The following is a 24,225-nucleotide window of genomic DNA, read 5'->3' as shown; positions in this document are numbered from 1 at the left end:
ACAGCCAGAATTCTGTGCGTGCGCGTTCACGTTTAGAAGCCGAGGCCGACTTTGGCTAAAGAGGCCATCGACGAAGACCTCGGTATTATGTACTCTCCGAGACGTGTGCGTGCGCGTGCAAAAAGCTATTCGCTCGTTGACAAAGCGAGTACAACGGGGCCCCAACGAAAGAGCGAACGAACCAGTCGAGCAACGATACGCTTTGTTCGCTTGGCTTTTCCCTCGAAATCTCTGCCTCTTCGAGCGAAAGTACTTGCTACGAACGCGTGAGTTTAATTCTTTTATCGAAATTTTATGATGTTTATTTCACGAGAGAATGAAATTTAATAATGCCAGGATTGAATCGTTGGTTCGAAGGTGTATGCAATTGAAGATCGCTGGCGACGAATTTGATGAATCATATTTTAGAAGTTAGTTAGATCGATATGATACCTCATCTTGCGAAAACTGTCGTTTTATTTAGATTCGGGATAAAATATGTATATTTTGCCACTCTCTTGACTATTAATTGTGCAGAACTTCATGGTTATATATTTATGCATATTTTAAAGACGTATCTTTGGACTTGAAGTAATCCAATAGTGAGATAGTTTCTTTCGATAAAAGTCAGAAAATTAAGATGAAGAAATTCTCGTGTAATTTCGAAGCGATAAAATGTTCTCTTAGAAACGGATCTTTTTCTATCTCATCTAGTTTAAGCCTGTTTTATCAAGCACGAATGACGAAATAGTCATTGTAGCGATAAATTAAATGCAAGGTGTATCCGGAACGGTACAAGAAAGGAAGAATAAAAGACAAAGAACGCGAAGATGCCTCTGTTATTGCGACCCAATAATAGCGACGGTTGGTTTGTAGTTTCGCGACGCGGAATACGAAAATATTTCAAATCGAGTGGTATTTTTAGATCGTGGCTAGCTTCTGCATATACGCACAGGTGCATCGAGCGAGTGCAACAAAAATCAGGAGGAAATTGCTTCTCGTGAGTCAGAGGGGCGTTAAAAATATCGCTGCTCTTTTTCCTTTCTTTTTGCTCCTTTTTCTTCTCCCCTCTTTTTTAAAAGGTCGTTTCGCAACATATAAAAGAAGGAACAAGCGAGGAATTGCGTTGAACTTTTAATTCGAAACACTCGTTCCGAATGGTAAAAGTACCTGTGAGAATCGACTAAACAAGCTCCGCAGCGAATAAGAAGGAAAAGGTTCGATAAAACATTTAAGTAACGGCTACACTTTATTAACAAGCTGTACAATGTGCCTGCTTAAAAATATTTAGAGATGTACTTCCCATGTAACTGATAAAAATAATTAACACAGCGACATTGTAAAGATAATTAATATTTGAAACAGTTCCTTTCCTTCTATTTCTTTTGTTTTTTCTACTTAGTCCATTCCTTTCTTCTTTTCCTTCAATATTCTCTCCTATTCTCCCTTTCTCATTCTGTATTCTCATTTCCCATTCATCGTTCTTCTTTTCTTCTCCCTCCCACTCTCTCTCTTATTCCTATTGCAAAATATAAGAATTCCTCCCATTCGCAAAAATATGCACGATATTATGCCCAGTTCGATATTGCATATATCGAATATCCACCGAAAACTTACAAGAATTATAAATATATTGAAACTAGTTTTTTAAAAAAATATCAGTCGTTTAAAATCGTCAATAGGAAGGATGCGAATGTTGCCGATCCACTATATGTGGCCAATGAAGATAGCTTTACCATAAGTCTATTAAAAATTATTTATAGTAGGATCTCGCGTATCTCTGTTAATTCAACCTTAATGTCTTAAACGAGGCACCATCCCTAAACGTTTTTGCAATATCCTTTTTGCTTCCTTAGTAAGCTACCGGTCGTAGAAAACCGATATCACCGAGCCAAGGATCTTAGAGTGGCGCCAAGATAACGATCGTTTCATCGTATCATCTTATGAATTATTCTACAAAAATTCCATGACCTATGTTCATCAATATCCGATACTTTATATGCATACATATATAATCAGAGAATCACGAGAAAGAGGTCACGATGATCCGATGCAACAAATGAAAGAACAGCGTAACAAGCGCATAGGAGCAATGAACATCTTTTTCTCCCTCAATTTCTTCCTTTTCTTTCATTGTTTTTCTTTCTTTTTTTCGTTTTTTTTTCTCGTTTGAAACGCGATAGTCCCGTTAATCAGAGCTAAACGCACGAACGACCTAGTTTTTTTCCTCTGCGATCAAACGTTTTACCACGATGCTTGGGTAGAAATTTAAACAATAGAGGGAATACCAAAGCCGTCTGGCGGACACAGATAACCGACCTCGAACGCGGCTCTGCCCGATACACGTAAGAGGATAAACCGATCTTAATTTTTCGTAACAATAAATTCGCCAGCTTAATTGTTTTCCTATCTGCACGTTCCACATAGTGCGATTATTTGTTTTTTTGCAAAACATCGCAATAGATAGATTGACAGATAGAAAGAAAGCATATTGTTACTAGAATCGACGACTCTTTCCTTCGTTCTTTGAGCGTTCTGTTTCTCCGTAACGCACACCTTCTCCGCGAAACGCATTCCCATCACGTTCCGCCACTTGGCTTCTCGAGATGATTACGGATGTAATCGTTTCTATAACGTTATGTATTTGCAACGATCTGTGCACAATAAATCCACCGACGACGCGCATTCTCCCTCGATTATGTCATAAAGTCGAAGACTCGGTGTGCCAACTAGTCTGCGGTAATAGTGAGAATTCTTGGAATGTATTTAAACATAACCAACTGACGAGAACAAACGATTAGCTTAAACAAGATTTTATGCCTTCCGGTTACTGTTTGTATAATTTCTTTATTCCATAAATCGCGAAATAAGAGTGAAATTAACAAGCGCTGATTTCCGCTTGTTTCTTCGCTCTTTTGTGATTCATCGAAAACCTGGTCTTTCCAAAAAATCAAACCTTCGGGAGAATTACCGAAAATATCAAAAATCGCATCCTTGCGAATTAATTAGAAAAAAATAAATGCAAATTTTGCGCGACAATCGTGAAACGGATCTGCGTTATACGTACAATGATACACGTAAAACCATGTTCAGAGATATTAATAAAGCTAAGAGACGTTAATAAAATTTTTATAAGTCCAATCCGCTTTCTTTTTCATAACGCCTCGTATGATGTATCTGACGGTAGTGTGGGGATGCGTTAAACAGAGAAACGTTGATGCTCGAAGAATAACATTTTCGTATAAAAGCAACTTGCCTCGGTGAAACTGTGGAATCTCTGCCAGTACGCACGGCCAGACGTAAATCATTGTCAGCAGCATAACTCGATAAAGGGGCACAAGTTAACATCGGCGGAACCAAACGACGACGAGCAAAAGGGAAAGAACTGATCGCCGCGCGGTTCCACCGCATAGCTTCTGACGCCACGCGATGTTTGCTGACGCCTTTCGTTTCACACGTGCACGATAATACGCAACCAGGATTCGAAGAAAATATAGAAGGCCGCGATAGTCGCGAAAGAAAACAGGAATATTGCGCGCAATGGATGGTTCGATGCCTGGTCAATATCGACCGCGATCTCCTCGAGTTTTCCGCCAGAAAGCATTTTCTATCGCGAACCTATGCTCTCTGCTAGTCGTTCGATCGATTTGCGTACGTATTATCGTAAATTTTACATAACATTCCTCTCTTTCTTATAGCGGTTTCTTTAGCTTTATAGTATAAATAGCAACTCGTGAGTGAAAAAGAACAGATTTCTTAGACTGTTTATAATTGTTGTTTAGCAAGATGAGAACCGATGAAACAAATAACTAAAAGATATACTGGAGATCTGATCGTGTTTTAATATATTTGCATCTCTGTTTATTGTAAGGTATCGTTATCTTCTTTTCTTTTCTTTCTTTTGCAAAAATCAAATGTGGACATTTTACAGTCAGTTTAATTGTATTCATTATACAGATTATTATTAACAAATTAAGGGCTAACATTGCTATAACGCAACATTTCATTTGCAATTTTCTTTCATCCAAATTGCACAATGGAATTCTATTTTTTTAACATCGTGGCTGCGAAAAGGAATTCCACGAATTCCATATCATTATTTCTTCCACTTAGATTTTATAATTTTATGAAATTTAAAAAGAACGAAATATATGTAACATTCTGATAAACAACCGTTTGATACTTAAATCTTCAAGTCGAGCCTTCCTTATCGATTTGAATTTGCTATCAATTCCAATATTTATACGCGATAGACAATTGCTAGAATTGCGTTATATAAACGAATAAAAAAGTAAAAGCTTCAAATAAATAAAACACTGGTATTTTCATTATCTCCTCGTTTAGCGAATGATGAAGTGCTTTCAACGAAAGGGTGGCTGAGAGGGCGTCGAACGGAATATAAATAAGGTAGGTAATATCATCGCGATCCTCGAATTGTTTTGATGCTTCTAAAGAGGCAGTTAATTAACAGAAGTTGATTCGTCGCGTCGAGAACAGCGTCTTCGAGCCTCGCCACCAATTACCAACCTGAATCTCTTGAACAATACAACCGGGGAAGTGCGTAATCGTGGCAAACCATGAGACATATCAGGCCAGACGGAGTAAATACGAACGCGTTTGGAGAGTACGAAAACGTTAATCCACTAATCGAGCCGACCAAATACAGTGTAACCGATCGTTGTTTGCGAAATCGTCCGCCTCGAAATGCTTCATAAACAAGCGTTTCTCTTCTTTCTGAATTTTTCCTCGAACATATACACACATCTATCATGAAAAAGAGAGGCAAATACATGGCAAAACGCAATAGCATCGCGTGTCGTTGAACCTTGAAGTAGCAACGAATAGCCTGATGAATCAACGATAACTTTGATTCGTTGTTTAACCCTGCTACTACTCAATTCTCGATTTTTACATTACGAGCATTTACATTCACTCTTGTTTCAATAAACAAAAGTTCTTTCAACGTTTCAAGAACAATGTTACTATAAAATTGAGGCGATATATTATGCTATCGACAAACACTCTGTCGTATTTTTCTCAAAGTCAAAGGATAGATGGGTACTTTTAATAATACAAAAACACGATTGGCTCGTGTATCATCCAAAGTATATGCTGCAGAGTTAACAATACGATACTTGCCAGTCCCGTTTCATCCGTCCTATCGGTTACGTAACGATCAGCCAAGCATCAACTATCATCCGGTACTTTATCGCCTGTTTCGCGCTTCCTATATCCCCTAGCCAAAGAACGTCTTGGCTGATCACGAGGCAATTAACGAGCTGTAGCAGCGAACAGGTAGACGATTCGAGCCACGGACACGCGTGTGACACTGTTAACATCTCGCGTGGGTCAAGTCCGAGTAGTAGCCGAAGAAGTGGCTGTCTAAAAATATATCGCGTTTCCGTTGCCGAGTTGGCGAAGAACACAGCCAACCCACACGGGCGTAAAGAGAAGGGAGAGACAGAAAAGAGAGGAGAGACAGCCAGGCAGGCAAGCAGGCAGGCAGGCAGCGACAAGGCAGCGTTAAAAGGACGTTACACGGTGTGCGGCTAGTCTAGCCGGATCCGGGGCCGAGTTCATTTCACTTTGCAGTCATCAGGTTCTCCTGAGTCACTCGAGCCAGCGAGTCGGCCAACCAGACAGGTTGCTACCTGCCCTCCAACGTTTCGTACGGCAGTGTGCGTGCTATTCGAGTTTGTGAACGTGTGCGTTTCCTTTGGCACACGGCTGCAAGAATTCATCGATGCCACCGGCCGATCAGGACCGGTCGTTCGACCGACCGGGCACTAGAAAATTGCAACCGTGACGACACGACGCGAAACGAAACGACACGAACCAACGAGACGAGACACGACACGACACGAAGCGACGAGGCGACGAAGCAGCGCTCCTTGTTCGCCGACGCCATAAGAGAAATTAAGAGTCAGCTGTGTAGCCGGTGTGAATCAGCTGACCGAGATGACTCGGAATGTTACCGTGTTCGGAAAGTGGATCGCCGAAGGATCGGTTCGTCTCGATATCCCCCTCCTTCCCCGACGTACTTCCTTGTCATTCGAAACTGCCTAAAGACACGGGCTGTACCGTGGAGAATCTTCAAGGAGAACCGACCGAGTTTCCTTTGGCTTCTGTTTACCGGTTTCGAGATAAACATTCACTCTACTCCGCACAGAAGTTTCGGGAAGTTACGTAATTATAGCGTCATGCGCCGTAATTGCCAGAGGTAAATCGAAGAGAGTTCTCGTATAACAGCTTTGTCGAATGGAAGAAAATATGAAATGAAAAACATGTATATACAGCGAGTGTCCCATAACATATATAGGATCTACTTCGACAATTGATTATACATCTGAAAAATAGGATGTATATTTACATGTCGCGTTTGTACATTAACGTGTACAGTAATATGTATATTAATAAAATTAAGAAATTAAGAAAAAGAGAAGCCGATCAGTTTGGCTCTTCAGAATATATCGTATTATTGTCAAAAGAAAGATACGCATTCTAATCTCAAGCCCGAATCAAACTCTTTGTGCTTCTAACGCGAAAAGTAAAGGCGGCAGGGTGTGGATTTAGGCAAATGTCGCACCCTCGGGAGCGATCGATCAATTTTTCGAGAACACGACCGTGGGAACAACAGGAACGATCGACCCCCTCAGGTATAACCGGAAGGTCGGTTTTACGTACACCGCTCTGTAGTCTACAGTTTGGAATTTCGTACTTCCTGTCCCCGAACGAGCACCAAGGTTCCGGCCAAATAAAGGACAACCAGCTTGTTCAACGAACGCGAGAAGCCTATTTGAAACGCTTCGTACGAACTCTCGTTCGACCGGTTTCACATCGACGTTTCGTGAACCAAGGAAAATGGAGTATCGTAACGAGCAATTAATGCGATACGCGTTCACTAGAAAAATTAAAAATAAGAATCGAGGCTAAATGATTTGTTCGTAGGAACGTGTGTATATACAAATATATGGGTCAAATCATAACTAAAAATTATGGAAGATACAGGAAACTTTCATTAGTCAAAATTAAATGGATTCGAATAACGCAGCACGTAGCGTATTACGTCTAAGATATATGATACACAATATGATAGATATAAGATATAATGGGAGAGATATTTCAAAGGTTTTAAGGTCACTACTACGATATACTTTTAAATAGGTCTGGATGTTCTAACTTTAGATATTTTAATTTTAGTTTAACTTAATTCTGTAAGGTATAATAAACGAAGAGAGATAAAGGTAAATCACGTTTTCCATTCTTTGTACAAGAGCAGTTGGGAAATTCAATACACCTACGTTGTCGAATAATTCCACCGTCGTCATAACTTTAAAAATATTACTCGTCATAATATTAAGATATTGTGCGTCTCAGCGGTTATATCTTTGGCTTCTACAAAACTTCATCAACTACGTCGTTAAATCCAACAGATTCTTTCCACCCTTAGCTACGTACTTTATACATTAAGATAATTCTTTTTTGTCAAGAAGAGCGACATTCTTGTAATCTTCGTATAATTAAGCTCGATGTTTTTCCTACCTTTTGTACGATAAATTTTACAAAATTAATGTCAAAGTATCTTTTAACCTGATTCGTTCTCCAACATACATACCTTTCTTTCATCTTGACAAAACAATAAGTTACTTTATTTGAATCTTATCTCATCTATGCAACTTATTATTGCAACAAATTATTTCTCTGCTCGACCCTTGCTGGATTAATCCAAATGCAAGGGATATCCTGTATAACGGTCCGTCGATTAGAGTGCATTCTATATAATAATTGTGATAAAATTGGCAAACAAAGTTTCCAAGAAGAAGTTAAGAAACGATAGCAGCTCGTTCGACTTTGCTAAGATTTCGAAAGCTTGTCGAGATATACACCGCGATCGCTTCAACGGCTTTACACCGCAATGACGTCAGTGCATCAGCTGATCGAGTTTTCCAACAGCGGTATATTATTACGACGAAAAGAAAGAAACAAGTTTCGTCGGGTCGTGCGCTTCTGTAAGTTCAGAGGTAGAGAGTGATTACCACGGCTGTACGACTGTTACGACACGTATAACACGAACACACATGCGGAGCCCGCAAATAACTGCCGTTATAGCTGGCTCTCGTTTCTCCGACACGCCGAAAGCGGAAATCAATTCAACGGTCGTGTTAAAGAGAACCACATGGCGCCTGAAAAAAGTAATAGGACTTCCTATTCTAAACGGACCGAATCTTCAAGAAACTGTAAACGTTCTCCGATAACAACAGAAACCAAAAGTATTCCTTTTATGAGTATCTATCAACGTCGCTCATATTTTCGTAATGTTACGCGAGAACGATAGAATTCGTATGGATAACGAGTGAATGAGAAGAATGTTTATGTTAGAATATTAACAACGAGTGAAGAGATATTTGGAGAAGACACGTGGGAAGAATGTATTTTGTGCATGCGAAAGCACGCTTAAGCTCTTTAGATATGAATTTTTCTTTCATCAACGAAGACGTTAATATAACAGGTTTTGCACGTATCTGGTGGAAAGTTTGAATAAGATTTCGTACAATTTAAATATATCTATCAAGATAATAATATAATAATACGGGTGGAGGATTCTCAACTTTTTTCTAACATCGAAATAGACATGAAAATATTTCTGTACCGCTAAGAAAAACCGTGTCTCGTACGTAGGAATTTAAGACTATACATTTAATTAGGTTACTGTCATATGATCTCTAGCATCGGTTACTCAGAATTGAGACGATCGCACACGTTAACATTGACAATACTCGAACTATCGGATGATGAAATTGTTATAGTACCTATATATTGCACAAATTATCCACGTACCATTGGTTGAGAACTACCAATACAGATCATATGTCAAGCAAAATAGTAATAAAGCAGTGCAGTATATGAAAAAAGCTAGACATTCTTAGAACGATGTATAAACCTACTTATAATAGAAGAACGATCCTATGTCCCAATATATAATAGGTATATCTCATCGAAAGTAACATCAAAAAAGTTATATAACCATCGAGCAGTCTTTCTAAAAGTAAAGCACCTTGGGATATAGCTATAGTTCCGTTAGTTTCGAAAGGATTAAAGATTGCAGAGAAAACTAGCAGAGAGTTACAAAGCTATTAGAATCAGCGCGAAGCATCATAATCGATTATACACATATTTATTCATTTAAGTGTGTACTTCACCAAGAATCGCTTTTCATATTAACCAACATCGAAAACGTCACAGGCTAAGATCACTAGCGAATACAGCAGGGCCGAGCGTTAACAGAAATTTCTTTCCTGTCGCGCATCGCCTCTTGAATCAATAAACGCCATTCTCGACGAGTTATTCCACGCGAACAGTCCACTGAGCGATGTGGAAGCCAATGCGGCAGAATATACATCGCGGAAGATAGCTCGAGGCAGTGTGCACGTTCTCGCGAACAACCGCAAGCCAGTTTCCCTGGTCGTAGCATAGGCAATACGCTTCTGGATCACTTTGGAAAGCAATTTACCGCGGCGTACACAACCGATACGCCTGTTGGCCGAACTCTGCACGGGCCACGCGATACGAGAAACGCCAGCGAAGGCACAATGACCACATCGTAGACCAATCAGATCCCTCGCTAAGTGCATTTACAGCTTGTCCATACCGACGAACTACGGCACTGGCTGCTAAAGCAAGATGATAAACTGATAATCGTTGTATAAGGGACAGGAGAGAACACGCCAACTACGCCACGTGGCATATGTTTTTTTTAAGACGGTCGTTCTTGCGTGTAATAACAACTAGACTGCGGACTTTTCATGTATTTATTATTTCGAGTATATACAAAACTATATAAAATATATAAACTATATATAATATACAAAATTATATAAAGTATGCTTAAAGTATATAGAATTAGTTAAAACGTCTTTCTTATCTATTATCTAGCGTTTTTTCGTTTTCCCAAACGCGTTGAAATATTTCAAGTTACTCGTATACTTTGTATCTTTCGTGTAAAATTACGTAATAAAAGCTGTTATCAAATAATAATTAAATATTTTTTATTGAACAGGGAAAGCGATAAAACTTCGGTTTTCTTCAGTTTCGAATCGGTAGATAGGACATTTTAACCAGAAAGGACATCGTAGTACTCGTTGTAATATTTAGTACATGAAACAAAACTCTGTCTTAGACGTGTAAAAATTCGCGTTCGCATAAATGTTCGTATAATATAGTGATAAAAGAAAAGAAAACAGAGAGGTGGCTGGAGATCTTATAATCATTGGAAAATCAGTTACGTAAATTGCTGATAGGATGATCGTACCCTAACGATATAAGTGTTTGTCGTATAACTGATAAAACGTAGTCGAGTTTCGCACTTCCTTTTTGATACACGTTCTACGCTTGAAGATTAAAAACCGTTGTCTCATTGAGTAGATTACAAATCTCTTTCTTTCACGAATAAATCAATTACTGAGAAATTAGAAGGATACAATCGGCGTGGAGGATTATTTCAGTGAGATTATGACGATAGACGATAAAAAGAGTCAAAGGTGTAGTTAATTGTTCTGCGAATTCGAAACATCGGACTGGAGAATAATTATCGTTGGGAAAGAAAAAAAACAAATGATCGGTAAAAGTAATCGGTATTCGATAAGATCGAATACTGTATCGATGTTGGCCAATCTATCGTTCCAGCTAGTTACGTTTTCGTTGATAGATTTTCAAATAAACTCGTATAACGAATGGATATAAGATATGAGAAGTGGTAGACTCGTCCTTTTAAATTGCGTTAAATCTTGTGCGAAGGAGCACGATATAGCTTTTCATAAATACACGTAGTGCTAGCCAATTAATCTTTATCGAGAATTGCATCGCGATAAAGCAATCTGGTTCTTCGAAGAACGATATGATCGAACATCATTCGATGCGTCGAGTATCCGACAGGTAGCAGTGGAATTAACAAATTTTTGGTTTCGCCAAAAGAATTTTAACGACGACGTGATAATCACAACGGCAAACTTTTTATGGTCACGCGACTGTATCGTGCTTATTAGCTAACTTTGTTCCTGCTCGAATGAAACGGGCAACGAACTAATCTCCGAAGAATACCCGATGGTTCGATGCATCAATGGAAGGCGGAACATGCAACGCTGAATTCAAAGTACGAATCTACAATTACTATCAATGAAGTAGAGGAAAACCTGATGGCGTGCTCCTCGGCACGACCATTGCATTAAGATAATGGACGATATCGTTCGTCAACCGTTTGTGATTTAAGTACGACGGAGCGAGATTAATTTCGCAAAAAATGTATTGACACATCCGAGAACTATATAAGAATTCTAACGCAAAACAAGTGACAAGTTTCTGCGATTAAGGCAAAGACGAAGACTTCTGATAATTTGCATTTAGTTTGCATTTAGTTATTATTTATTGTATTCGTCTTTCACTTGTAAACAAAGTGTAAAGTTAAGAAGAGAAAATTAAAACAGAGATAGAGAAGAACAGCTACACCGAAAAATAGAGCTACTGCCGGTATAAATCGAACGATCGCTATGTGACGGCGCGATTGTTAGACACGTTCGATAATATCGACGGGAAAGGAACGCTTCACACTTCGATGACTTAATCGGACGATGAATGTCCGCGAATAATACCGACGGTATTAATGTACCTTTATCGCTACCTATGAAATCAGTGAAATGTAAAGCAACGCCGACTCCAGACGGTTAACCCGATCGATGCAATTGACGATTTTACGATACTGCAAAATATCTTCTGGTATAATGGCATTATTCAGAACGCTAGAACGAAAAGCCTTTTCAATCGGCCAAGTACATAGATCCTAAGACGAATCGACTAAGGAATCAAGCGGAGACTCGACTTTGCGAACTCGGTATTCGCGTCTGCGAGGACGATGATACTTTCCTCGGGACGTTATTAAGGTCACCGTTTGAATCCGTACAAGACTATAAATTATGGAAGTTCTAAATCACGGATTATTTATATCGGCCACTTGGCCCGTGCACAAATCGATACGAAGTTTCACCAGCGGAAGGGAAACGAATCGGAATGTCAGACCCTGGCAAAAAAAGCGTCGACGACAAACACACAGGGAACGCGTAGTTACGATGCGTTCGGTAAAGTGCAGCCGTCGAACGAGAACGCAACCACGCGACAAACGCTTTAATATTAAGAATGAGTCATACGCCTTCGACAAGCATCGTTTTAAATGTAACCGAACCGACCCGAACCGAACCGAACATGCTTATATACTAGCGCTAACTTATCAAAAGATAATGTCGCTAAATCGTTACTATAGCGTGTTTACGAATTTGATTGATAACAATCACGATCGCTTTTTTAATGCTTAAATATCGGTAACCAATACGTTCGACGTCATTCTATTATCATATTACCATACGTGTATAGATACTGTAATCGTCGTCGATCATTCATGAATCAACTCTAATTTCTTCGTAAATTACCTACTGGGTTATAAGGCAAAATCATGTACGTTAATACCGCTTTTGTAAACAGTGGAAAAATACGGAGTGTGATTGAAACGGTGAATGAAGTTCTATTTCAAACCAGCTACGCTTGCACTTTTTTGAGTCCGTTCAACTAATTTCACGATATAATTTATTCGAAACTATCTCATTTCCCATATTATCAGCTGATCGGTCAGAAAAAAAGAAGAAAGAAGCTACTGATTCCCAAGAGGAGGATCGAATAACGCCAACGAGACGCACAAATGATTTTTTCAGAAGGGAGAACTACTGAAAACCGGAATCTTCGGACAGTAATAACCGCAACAAGAGACCGAGCAAGCAATCGAGTACAAGGCGAGGGACTTGAGGGAACCATCCAGGCAGAAGAACTAAATGGGGAATTCACACGCGGCTGATCTTTCAGGGATGAATCACAGGAAGAGCCTAAAATTTTTCAGCCCCGATAACACTCACACATTGTGTTCTCGATACAAGATACATATACTTGTGGGACACGTTTCGAAATTACAGTGTTACTCGGGGAAAGGCGCGCTAACAAGAAGCTCATCGTGCGTCTATAGAAAAATAATATCTTCGAATAGGCGACTATTCGCTAATTCGTAACGTCGACGAAGGATCGTTTGCTCTAAACATTCTTGTCTATTCGCGATGTCGCGTCAGCGGTTCTCGAATGCAGGCTTCGACCATTTCACACGATTACACGGTATGCTTGAATCATACTTTGTAACGAAACCTTACAACGTGCGCTCTATTTTTCCTTTCTTTCCCTCTTCTATTCTCGTAAGAACACGAGCAAAGCAATTCCTGAAAATCACCTACTAACTTCTAACGTTGGAAATTCATAGTTCGAGTCCTTGTCACGAGAAATCCACGATGTTTCGTAACAAACGAATAATATTACTTTAGTTAGTTACGTTAGTTTAACTTATTTAGCGTTAGTCTATATATAGATACGTATAAGTAACGTTATTAAATATTTTATAAACGACAAGAATTTAATTCCCAAATCGAGTGAAAAGACAAGTTTAACGTGAAATTGATCGACAACGTATATCGAATTCTTAAATTGCTCTTGCATAGAGAACGAGAAACGTGACTTATCAAGTTCTTCATCTATGGCCTTCATATTCAAAAGTGAACTATGAATTTATAGCACGTCGCAAAAGGTGATTTGACTTTGATTGTTTCGAATTGCTTTCTGTTGTGCTTTACTCGAGTTACTAGAAATCGCAGCCACCGCCTGATCGTAGCAGTTCCCTTAATTATAAAAACGACTCGTAAATTGAAGTTTCATATTGGTATCTTTAAGAGATATCGAAGCAACGCACGAAACTTAAACGATACGATGGAATTGTAAATTCCATATACATCGAATAACTGTACGCGATACGGCGATAAGGCCAGCGCAAGGGACCACTTCCAGCTGAACAATTTCAGCTGATAGTGCGTAAACACGTCCTAATGCGACGCATAAGGAGACGGTTATTTGTCGGAGCGCTTAGTGATTTCCGAAAGACAACGGGAAAAGAGTCACGGAAGACGCCCTTTTGTCTCTGTTCCCTGAACACGTAATATCCCCTTTGAAGTTTCGAGAAGCGTATACTTTGATGACACAGACCCTATTCCTTTTGCAATATTTACACAGTTAATATCGTCTAAGGTTTATAGGCGTAAGCCACATCTTTTATCGATCGGATATCGAGACACAAGCAGTAAATAGATTTATTTATCTAAATTACATTTATATCTACCACGACTCGTGAAAATATTTGAACATTTCCACGCATGAACTCTGCACGCATCGCATACAACATTTTCGAATGTGAAATAATCTGAAAATGTATATAAGAAGTTACGATATATTTATTGCGAATGTGTATATGTTTAGCAAAAACTTATATTAATATCTTAAACATATAATAAGTATGGAAGATGACCTCACTGATTATCGAGATTTATTAATATACTAGATAATTGACTGTTTAAATATTTTTCTTACGCCAAATATCTTACAATTTTTATATTACATTCCCAGATTTGTTTCCAGCTTTACCAATATAATCACGATAGTCGGGTCTCATAAGAGTGCTAATGAAATTTCAAAATGTTTTGTACGATACATATAACAATTTGTACGTATATCATAAAAAAGACTTCTACAAGTGTTCGAACTGTCGTATATACAAGTGAACAATGTCGAACAAGTGAACTGTCGTATATATTACGATAGTTCATAAAGTACATGTAAGAAAAATAGAAAGTGCACAACGTTCTTATCGATCTGAAACTCTAATCAGAATTAATAGATAGCAAAGAAGCAAAGAAGAGTACATTTTCGCATGATGAATCACGATTTTAATTATTGTTCGTGCGATCCTATTGGATTTCAACACCGATCCTCGAAGTTCAATATTCCTAATCTCCCAAGATAGTAGCTTAGAGGTTTACCTAATTCGTTCTCTTTGAAAACACGAAGCTTTGTACCAGCCACGGCTAGGTCTGTTTCCATTAGAGCAAAGGATATTCGATTTGCCCGTAGAATTTGTGGAACACTCGATTCCTTCCACTTTTTAAACACAATCCTCTTTTCAATTCAAAACTCGCCAATCATATACATAACATGTTCCAAAAAAAGAAGATCTATCATTTTGTGACTTTATAATTGATACAATATTTAGTGGATGAAACAAATGTCTACCTAGGTTTCATTTCTTTAACACGTTGAATGCCATGGGGGTCACCTATGACCGGCGCACCAAGTTTAGTAGAAATACATAATTTGAACAAATGTCAATAGTTATAAATTTGTTATTATTACTCGTCACTCATATACATAACATGCTCCAAAAAAAGAAGATCTATCATTTTGTGACTATAATTGATACAATATTTAGTGGATGAAACAAATGTCTACCTAGGTTTCATTTCTTTAACACGTTGAATGCCATGGGGGTCACCTATGACCGGCACATCAAGATTAGTAGAAATACATAATTTGAACAAATGTCAATATTTATAAATTTGTTATTATTACCGTCGTTACTACAATGGCGAGACGAAATTAATGCAATATAAAACATATAAAAATAATTTTATTTATACATGAAATATAGATCCATTATGTGCGCCCCTCACCAGTGGCTGTCGAACATGGGAAAAACCCTCTTCTTCCGTGCTTTATCTTAATGAGCAATAACCCTAAAAAACCTTTCGACCTGAAAGATGTTTGATGGCAATTAAGGGCCTTGGCAGTAAAATAGAAGTTGTTAAATATTGTAATGGTTCTTTAGGATTATTGCGGGTCCGAATAAGTATGAAGGATTATAGTGTATGGTAGGTCCCGGAACGTAGCAACATAGAACAATTATTTATCAACATGAAGAAACAATATGAGATAATTGATAATCGCAAAAAATAAATGAATCGAGCGAAATTGCATTACAGCGCCATGGGGGTCACATCAGTTAAATAAATTCATTAATGATGATTATACACCGTAACATATCTGTTGTAGGTAATATTCCAACACTATATGTGTCGCATAATAAAAAATTCATCGTGGCGCCACGGCCAAATCTTGTAAAACTGGCATGGCATTCAACGTGTTAATTGTGTCCGTACAAATGTAGATTTACATAAACATCCGCGATATACAGAATAATATTAACAGCTACTGCCTCTTTGTATATAATTATTCACGCGAGATCCGAATCAAATCTAATTCTCAAAATTCGTTCGCTATATCATTTACCAAATATGTATTTGATCTTCGCAAGTGGGTTTCAAATCGCAGAACAAGTAGTCGCAAGTTTGGGAAATCTACTTCTAACTATGTACGTACTACGACATTTGAACGAGTGGAACGCCCTAGAAATTACAATCGAATCGCATGAGTCAGAAAGGTATTAGCATTCAGTTGAATTCTTCTAGCAAATTTCGAAAAGTCAGATAAAGCAGGATTCCTATAAATTCTATTTTTACATTTGCGTTCGTCACTGGGTAATTAAAAACCATAACCGTGAAAAGGATTCCAACGGATAATAGGGAATATGTAACAAAACTCTCGAACCTATTTGACCTGTACACACGCGTAGGTACATTCCTTTTTCGTTTCCCAAAATACTCCTAAAAAATTTAAGGTTTAGGTTCTAATTTACTTGAAAGTATCGCTTCTTTCTTCGTTTCAAGATATTTATAGAATCTTCGAATTTGATTCGACCGATCGATTTAATTCAACTGGGTAAATTTTCGAACCCGCTTGCCACGTATTTCAGTCCATCACTAGCGGTAGCTATCGTGAATGCGTGCGAAACGAAAGACAATGAGCAAAAAGTTTATACAAGTTGTTGGAGTTGCAAGCATCGCGACGCACACTTGGCTCGTCGCGAGGTTATACATAAAACATTTGTACCTGGTAAAATTCAATGTTTATCGAAGGAGCTCGTTTAACCCGAGTCACGTGGCGGAATAGCAAACAAATCGACGAGTCGATTGTTTAACTTCGCACCATCGATAATACTCGATATTTTTTCATAGTTAAAAGCGTGCGAAGATGCATATGCGCATGGTACGTTAATTGGTATGTTAAAGTTCGACCGTTTCGCGGAACGTGCGAGCCGAGCACGTAATAAAATCACCAGGGAGGCCATGGCGGACATAAACATCTTTATATTCGATGCACACTCTCTTTTAGCATAGATAAAAGATATAAATTTATCGTCGGAGAATTACGTCACGCAGTAAGACCTGAACTTCGGACGATACCGATGCAAGTCGAAATGCTGAAATACATTGTCATTGTTGTTAACGCGTTCGCGATAATTTTACGAAAATAAAGTATTGTATAGAAGATGGCAAGTCCGCGCGATTGAGACAAAAATTTGGTGAATTTACTTTCGAACGTCATGTTTCATATTATTTGTTATTTTTCATTCGCACAAGTGGGAATATTTGTGTTTTCGTTGGAATCTTTGGTAAGTGGTTAATCTGGACATTCTTGTACAATTAAATTATTACATTATTAACAAAATTGTATAAATCACGAGTTACAAGATTTGGTATTGTATTGATAAATTTAATAAATTGTCTTGCTTGATGGTAATACATTTGGCAATAAAGCGGATGGAATTTTAGAAGTAAATTTTATAAATTACAAGATATTCTATTATAAAAGAAAAATCTATCGATCAAAAGGTCCTTGGTCGTACTTTAGTATTATTACGTTAGAGACTCTGAATGTGTTACTGAAGTAAACAAAATGGAAGATATACGGAAAATGACGTAATAAGGGAAGAAAGCAAATCTACGTTTATATATTTGTAAAAGAATGATCATTAAAAAATCCTGAAAAATGTACCGCTGTAACTTTATAAAACTTCTGTGAAAAATTGCAAATTGGACATTTTAACCGCTGCAAAATAATTCTAGTATTAATTTAAATGATGGCTTTGCACTCGTGCCGTACGCGATTTTTCGAGAACGTAAATGTCGAAAAAATAGAAAGAATACGCGTTGATAGTGCACCGAACAGGATGAAAGATCTTGCGGGCGAGTCGAAGCGAGATCAGCTGAAACGAATTCCATTAAGATCGATCGGAATGAAATGTTGCTTCAAGGTTCCGTTCATTCCCGTAACGCGAACCGCTCCGGAAAGGTTAGGAAGGATTTCTTTCTTGCTTACTAACGACAGCACACGGGGTGTTCTTTTACGTGGCTCCATTTTGTTCGATGCCATTGAAAAAGTCACTTTCACGCGCGAATATTATCATTGACGGAGACGAACGTTTTAACATGACGTGTATTATTTATGATCATATATGTAGAACGTACATGGAAAAATAAACGAAAAAAGTACATATAGAAAGATATGTAATAATGAAGAATATAAAAAAAGGAAGAAAGGAAAAGAGAATCAAACTCACCGAGTCGAAGTTCTCCAAAGTTGCCAGATCCAATTTTCTTGCCGACACGGAAGTTGGGACCGACCATGAGTACATTAGAGGAGGAGGTGACACTATACCTTGAGGAATACGCGTTGAATCTGGTAGCATTACCGCTACCACGAGAGATCCTCTTGGTCGTTTCCTGTTCGCGTTCAGAGCTACGCGCGAGCTGTAGCTGTGTGTCTCTACCGTCTCTTTTCTGCATGGTGCGAGTGTCCTCTGTCGTGGCAGAGTAATCCGCGACAGTCTGTTTAAACGTGACAGAAAAGGTCGATTGTACGGTAAAAAAAAAAACGTTGCCGATGTTAGTCTTGTATTAGTCGAATTAATGATGTAAACGATGCACGGCGCTTAATCGTCGGGGATCGATCCCCATTCTTGACATATTTTCTTCTTTGGTCGTCCCGTTGGATGGCCGCCGATGGAAAATAATAACTCCCAGCGGTTTCCTAAGGAGGAATACACACACGCACGCACACACAAAAGCACACACCGCGTACACGACGCGAGTCGCAGGTGTCACGGTTCGTCGGTCGATGCCTTCAGGGGATCAATCCCCATGCTATCCTAACCTCGAAACGGATTTCGAGAAATGTTTACACTTAAAGACGTAATGAAGAGGGCAGACGAGGAGAACACACACGCGCAAAATACACAACAGCTTTCTATCTCTCTTTCTTTCCTTTTTCTCTCTTCTTCTATCTCTTTCTAAGCGGCTAGTGGTTATCACAGACGGGAGTGAGTGTTCGTCGTGTCGAGGACCCTGGACGATTCCATACCAATTTCGACCTGCCTCTCTTGCCCGGCCGGCCGGGGGGAATAGTCAACGATAAATATCGCGTCTCAGTCAATACGGCGTGCATCGCCGTGACTGTTCTGTCGCACGGGAATACACTCGGAAACCTCCTCCATTACAAACGGCCCTGCCGCGTGCGATCGTGATCGTACTCAATCGTGGCCCGATAGTACCGCGGCCTCACCACTACAGACTCAATTCTGCAGTTAGATTTGGGAGCGCCGCCGAAGCGGCTCTGAACTCTTTTATAGTGACACGCACACTAGCACATGCACTTTGCGAGCTTCGTATGTTCCTTCCTTCTTGTCGAAGGAAAAATCCGCAGCCGTGTCACCAGTATGCCCGATCGGCTATTATATGCCCACACACAAGCCCCGTATTAACTGCAGTCCCCTCCGCAGTCCTTTCGCTCCCCAGGCTTTCCAACAAACTTTTATTTCGGAACTGGTTATACGAATACAATTTATATCCCTACGCTCTACCGTCCACCGATTACACGCACGCTATTTGAAAGACCTGTCGAACGCGGACAAACGATCGCGGACAAGCTTACGCTCCTGTCTCTCGCGCTCGACTCGACATAGGTGAGATTTGTTACGAGGCTGACGGTGCTGCCAACTTGAAACGAAATAACGCCGCATTCCCAACAATCTATCGACGCCGTCGCCCTCTTTTCCAAACTATCTCCATTCTTATACGTCAATAATTTTTTAGCTTTTTCTTTACATCTTGCAACTCTTTCGCGATTATGACTAATTTTTCTATGTTATGTGTATTTTTCTATATGATTTTGATAAAACAAGTTAAAAATTAATATTTGGTCGATGTTCAATTTTGTTACCAGACCAGTTTAGACGACTAATTATTTATCTATATTCAAATTCAGTGACACTAATATGGCGTTTATTTGAATTTTCAAATAAATTCGAGAGGGCTCTAACGAATCTAATCTTATGAAGATTTCAATGATTATTAATTGTGTAAATAATATATATTATATAGTAATTTATAAGCCGTCCGTGAAACATTGACATGATAAATAAAATGTTATGCCATTAAATACCTACGTATCCATAGTAACCAATTCGAATTTTACGGATTCCATTAATTTTCATTAAATATTTGCTCACTTTATACTAATTATTTTTATTTATTATATTATGATGCAATGGAGGAATTAGCAAATTCTGATGTTCGAGTTGTACTGAATATAAAAGAAGGTAAATCTTACGATTGATTACTTGTTAACCTTTTATTTATAAAATCTTTCTTGTGCGAAATAATGTAACTATAAATAGTAATGTTTTTAATATTAATAAATGTATTTCTCTCTGAATTTCAACTTTGTTTTAATTTCAATAATTTCATGATATGACCTAAGCATGTTGCTTAATAAAAGTTAGAAGAACTTAACGTTTAATGTTAACAATCTTAGGCAAAGGTTTTGAACAAATTCTGCTACCTACATTAATTGTTGCAACTCTAAATGGACATTCCTTGGAAACTGATATAATAGAACCAAATTCAAATCCTGAATATGATCATGATTTGGTTTGGGAAGTAGATAAAAACAGACTACGAAAGTATGTATCATATATGATGTTTATTACAAAATACTTCGTAATGTTTGTTATTAAAAGACAATTTTTAACTTTGTAGGATGAGGTCAGGACAAGTTCCATTAAAAATAGAATGCTTTGCTGTTAAAAGTAATGATATCAAAGAAAAATTAGGATATCTTCTACTTAGTTTAAGATCTGCCCAAGTTTTTGCTAAAAGTGGTATTGATAATGTAAAAGCTAATTGGCATAAACTATCAGGATTAAAAAGTGAACTCAAAATACATAAACCTGAGTTACTTCTTGCTTTAAGTATCCACGATCTAGAAGCTACATCAGTAAATGCTCAATTAGAGGTAAAAATCATTTGTTATTTTTAAATATATGCTTAATAATGATAATGCAAAAATTATGGTATGAAATTACAGTTAAAAAATTTGGCAGAATGTCAGCAAGCAAATGTTCAATCTAATAAAGTAACACCAATTTTGTTACGTGATGAACGTCTTATACAATTAGGTCCATTAGATATTTGTCATGAATTCTTTTTAATGAATATCACTGCTATATCTGCAGCATATGTAGATTCTTTGCTACCAATGAGATATTATACAGATATGAAAAACAATTTATATTTTTGGTGTAAGATATTAGAAAATGATGTATATTTTAATCAAAGTAAAAAAGAGTATGGAGATATTTGGACACTTAATGAAAAAATTGTTATAAGGATCAGAAGTTCATTAAAAGTTTTCAAAGAATATTTACAACTAAAGCCATTTCTGTTCATATATTTAAAATATAAAGATCATATATTAGGTCAGTCGGAAGTAAATTTGCAACCATTAATCCCTACTGATAATATTGAAGAATTTCTTAAAATGACTGAAAATAATAGTAGTATTTTAAATCAGCGGTGTTGTTTATGTAAAGCAGATTTCAATGAAAATAATAAAATAGAATGTAGAGATTCATATCTCGATTTACAGCTAAAATTGCAATATGTAGGTAAAACAAGTGTAGCAATGGATACTTCAAATGCAATGATCAATGATTTCATCACTTCTAATTCTGCGGAATTAAAGAATATCATAAGACAAGTAGTAAGCTTTGTTTGGAATAGATGGTAAAGTAGCAACATTTAGAACTAATATTCATTGTATTTAATTGTAATTTTCAGAATTATAGTGAAATAGACTGTCATAGAAATCCTGCTGGTGATTTTAGAAAATATGGAATTCAAATTTTCAATCCCTCAAATGGATGCAATAATATAAATAAACATACTCTAAATTGTGATCTTGTAAGAGATCAACCTGTTAAAGCTACTTATTCACATTCAGTTGACACACTGCTATGTCAATCTAATATCGATAATTCCTCTAAAAGTGTAGAGGCTTATCACTGTTATTATTTAAATATTTTGTTGATAGCAATGAAGGCAATATCTTCAAAATTAATTATTCCAAATATGGAAATTCGGTACTAATTACTAATTACTAATGTAACAGTTAAAATTAATATTTTATATTATGAAGGAGATTTTTTTTATTTAAATATGTATCTTTTCTTTAATATAGGTTCCATCATCCAAAAACTGAAGTTACTTCAGAATTTCATCCAAAAATACTAGCTTCATTAGGAGAAAAAGTAAAATTACAAAATATAGGGTGCAAATTACAATTTATATCAACAACAGATGAAATAAAACAATTATTGCTAAATTTCCCACCAAAAATTAGTATATATAAAGTGGAAGGAAGCACTAAGACTTGTATATCTGAAAGTAGAATTAATACAAAAGAATTATTTTGTCAAAATAAGGTAATATATTAGAAATTATATTTTACAATTACATACATTAAATAAATGTATTTTAGATGGAGTACCAATATAATATACCATTGTATGATATAGAACATAATAATATTGGCAACTTGGATGTTATGCTAAATTTACAAGATTATGGTCCATATTATAGGATTAAAAAAACCATTCCTAGTAAGTTTTTAATGTATATGATTTTTTATTCATTTGTTTCATCTATGCATGAGAATATAACATTACAAAATATTTGGTTTGGAATTAGATGAAAACTTAGGGCCACCAATCTTAGATGATAGTTTAGCATATAAAATAGTGGATGAGTTAGAGACTTGGAAAGAACGACAAATGGAAATATTTAAAATTGAGGTAAAATTACATCTGACTATAGAAAAGAAGATACTTTTATTTTAGGTATATATGATCTATCATTCATTTTTATAATTTAGTTAAAAAGGAAGGAAGATCGTCATTTAAATCTGCTAAGTCAGGAATGGCAAAAACATAGAGAAAATTTAGAAACAAAACTTGCGTGTAGCGTTGAACAATGTAAAATGCTAGCAAATAGTTTAAATAATGCTACAGAAGACTTAAGAACACGAAGATTGAAAAGCCTTGAAAAAGAAACTAGGTTAATTAAAGCAAATGAAGATTTGCAATGGAGATATGATACAAAATTACACGAGCTTAAAGAGTCATTTCAAATGGTTCAAGAAGAACTTGTGACAAAGGTTTATAAACATACTTGCGCCCTTATAAATAAGAATTAAATTATACAATCTTAATATTTTTAGATTGATGCTCTTGAAAAGAGGAAAACAGCTTTAGAAACACAAACTGAACAATTAAGTACTGAAAATGAAAAGTTACAATTGCTTGTATCAAAACAGTCTGAAGAGTTGGAAACTTATCAAAAAGGTTCTTTGACGCAGGATCAAACAGCAAATTTATTGCAAGAGTTAAAGACACTTGAAAAAAAATTACAAAATGCACAGGAAAGTAAATCTTTTTTCAAAGAACAATGGGCAAAAGCAGTTCGTGAGATACATCGTATGAAAATGGAACATCAACAAGCTATACAAGTTCAAATTAAAAATAGTAAAGAAGAATTACAAAACTTAGAGTATGTGCAATATGTATATTGGTACAACATGAGTGACATTTAATATGTTTTAAAAATATCTTATTCTTTTTTTTAGCCTAGAAGAAATATTATCTGCAGATTCTACTGCCTTAACAAATGATCAAATATTGTTAAATGAAATTCAGAAAGAAATTGATGTAATCAAACCAAAAGCATATCTCATTGAAAAAGACGCTTATTCTCAAGTATTTACACCAAGTTCTGTAGGCTCTAAAATTTCGCAAAATGCTAACAAAGGCATATTAAAAAGATCAGATGAACAGGATGAAAGATTGCAAGCATTAGTTGAAGAACGTGATTCTCTTTTAAAAACAGGGAGTTATACAATTGACGATACAGTTATTATGAAATTAAATAATGAAATCAGATCTTTAATGATGAAGTAATTCTTTTATATAAATTATACCTTAAAATATTTCAATATCATAGTACAATATAAAATACTTTATGATCATTTATATATATATATATACACATATAT

General features: G+C 36.9%; 2 protein-coding genes across 19 annotated transcripts in view; one reads left to right on the top strand and one right to left on the bottom strand.

Annotated features, from left to right (window-relative positions):
• The window catches only part of LOC122577095 (casein kinase I), a 63,272-nt gene extending 42,887 nt beyond the window's left edge, over positions 1-20,385 (bottom strand). For 13 of the 16 annotated variants that reach the window (XR_006320063.1, XM_043748227.1, XM_043748212.1 and 10 more), the window contains exon 1: positions 18,401-20,385. Coding sequence is in view for 13 of the 16 variants with exons in the window: in XM_043748227.1 (XP_043604162.1) it covers positions 18,401-18,626 (226 nt within the window). In the remaining 3 variants the exon portion in view is untranslated. Of the gene's footprint in view, positions 1-3,235; positions 3,354-18,400 lie in introns of those variants that run through there. The other 3 variants (XM_043748273.1, XM_043748279.1, XM_043748221.1) reach the window with 3 other exon arrangements.
• On the top strand, positions 3,779-24,193 carry LOC122577074 (centrosomal protein of 120 kDa). 3 transcript variants are annotated; one of them, XM_043748167.1, is made up of 14 exons: positions 3,790-3,850; positions 4,324-4,386; positions 4,451-17,452; positions 20,392-20,437; positions 20,653-20,800; positions 20,877-21,132; positions 21,205-21,879; positions 21,957-22,258; positions 22,357-22,600; positions 22,657-22,777; positions 22,866-22,969; positions 23,050-23,331; positions 23,395-23,723; positions 23,800-24,193. In XM_043748167.1, the coding sequence occupies exons 3-14, from the start codon at positions 17,384-17,386 to the stop codon at positions 24,128-24,130; spliced, it is 2,907 nt and encodes a 968-aa protein (XP_043604102.1). In that variant the 5' UTR covers positions 3,790-3,850; positions 4,324-4,386; positions 4,451-17,383; the 3' UTR covers positions 24,131-24,193. The 3 variants fall into 3 exon arrangements, with proteins under 3 accessions (XP_043604096.1, XP_043604108.1, XP_043604102.1); XM_043748161.1 differs by having other exon boundaries at positions 3,779-3,850; positions 4,324-17,452; XM_043748173.1 differs by lacking the exon at positions 21,205-21,879 and having other exon boundaries at positions 3,786-3,850; positions 4,324-17,452.
• Positions 24,194-24,225: the final 32 nt, after the last annotated feature.

This window comes from Bombus pyrosoma, linkage group LG2 (genome assembly GCF_014825855.1).
Source record: "Bombus pyrosoma isolate SC7728 linkage group LG2, ASM1482585v1, whole genome shotgun sequence".
In the NCBI taxonomy this organism is placed as follows: Eukaryota; Metazoa; Arthropoda; class Insecta; order Hymenoptera; family Apidae; genus Bombus; species Bombus pyrosoma.
Note: the sequence above shows the minus strand (reverse complement) of the source record. Positions and strands in the feature narration are given on the sequence as shown.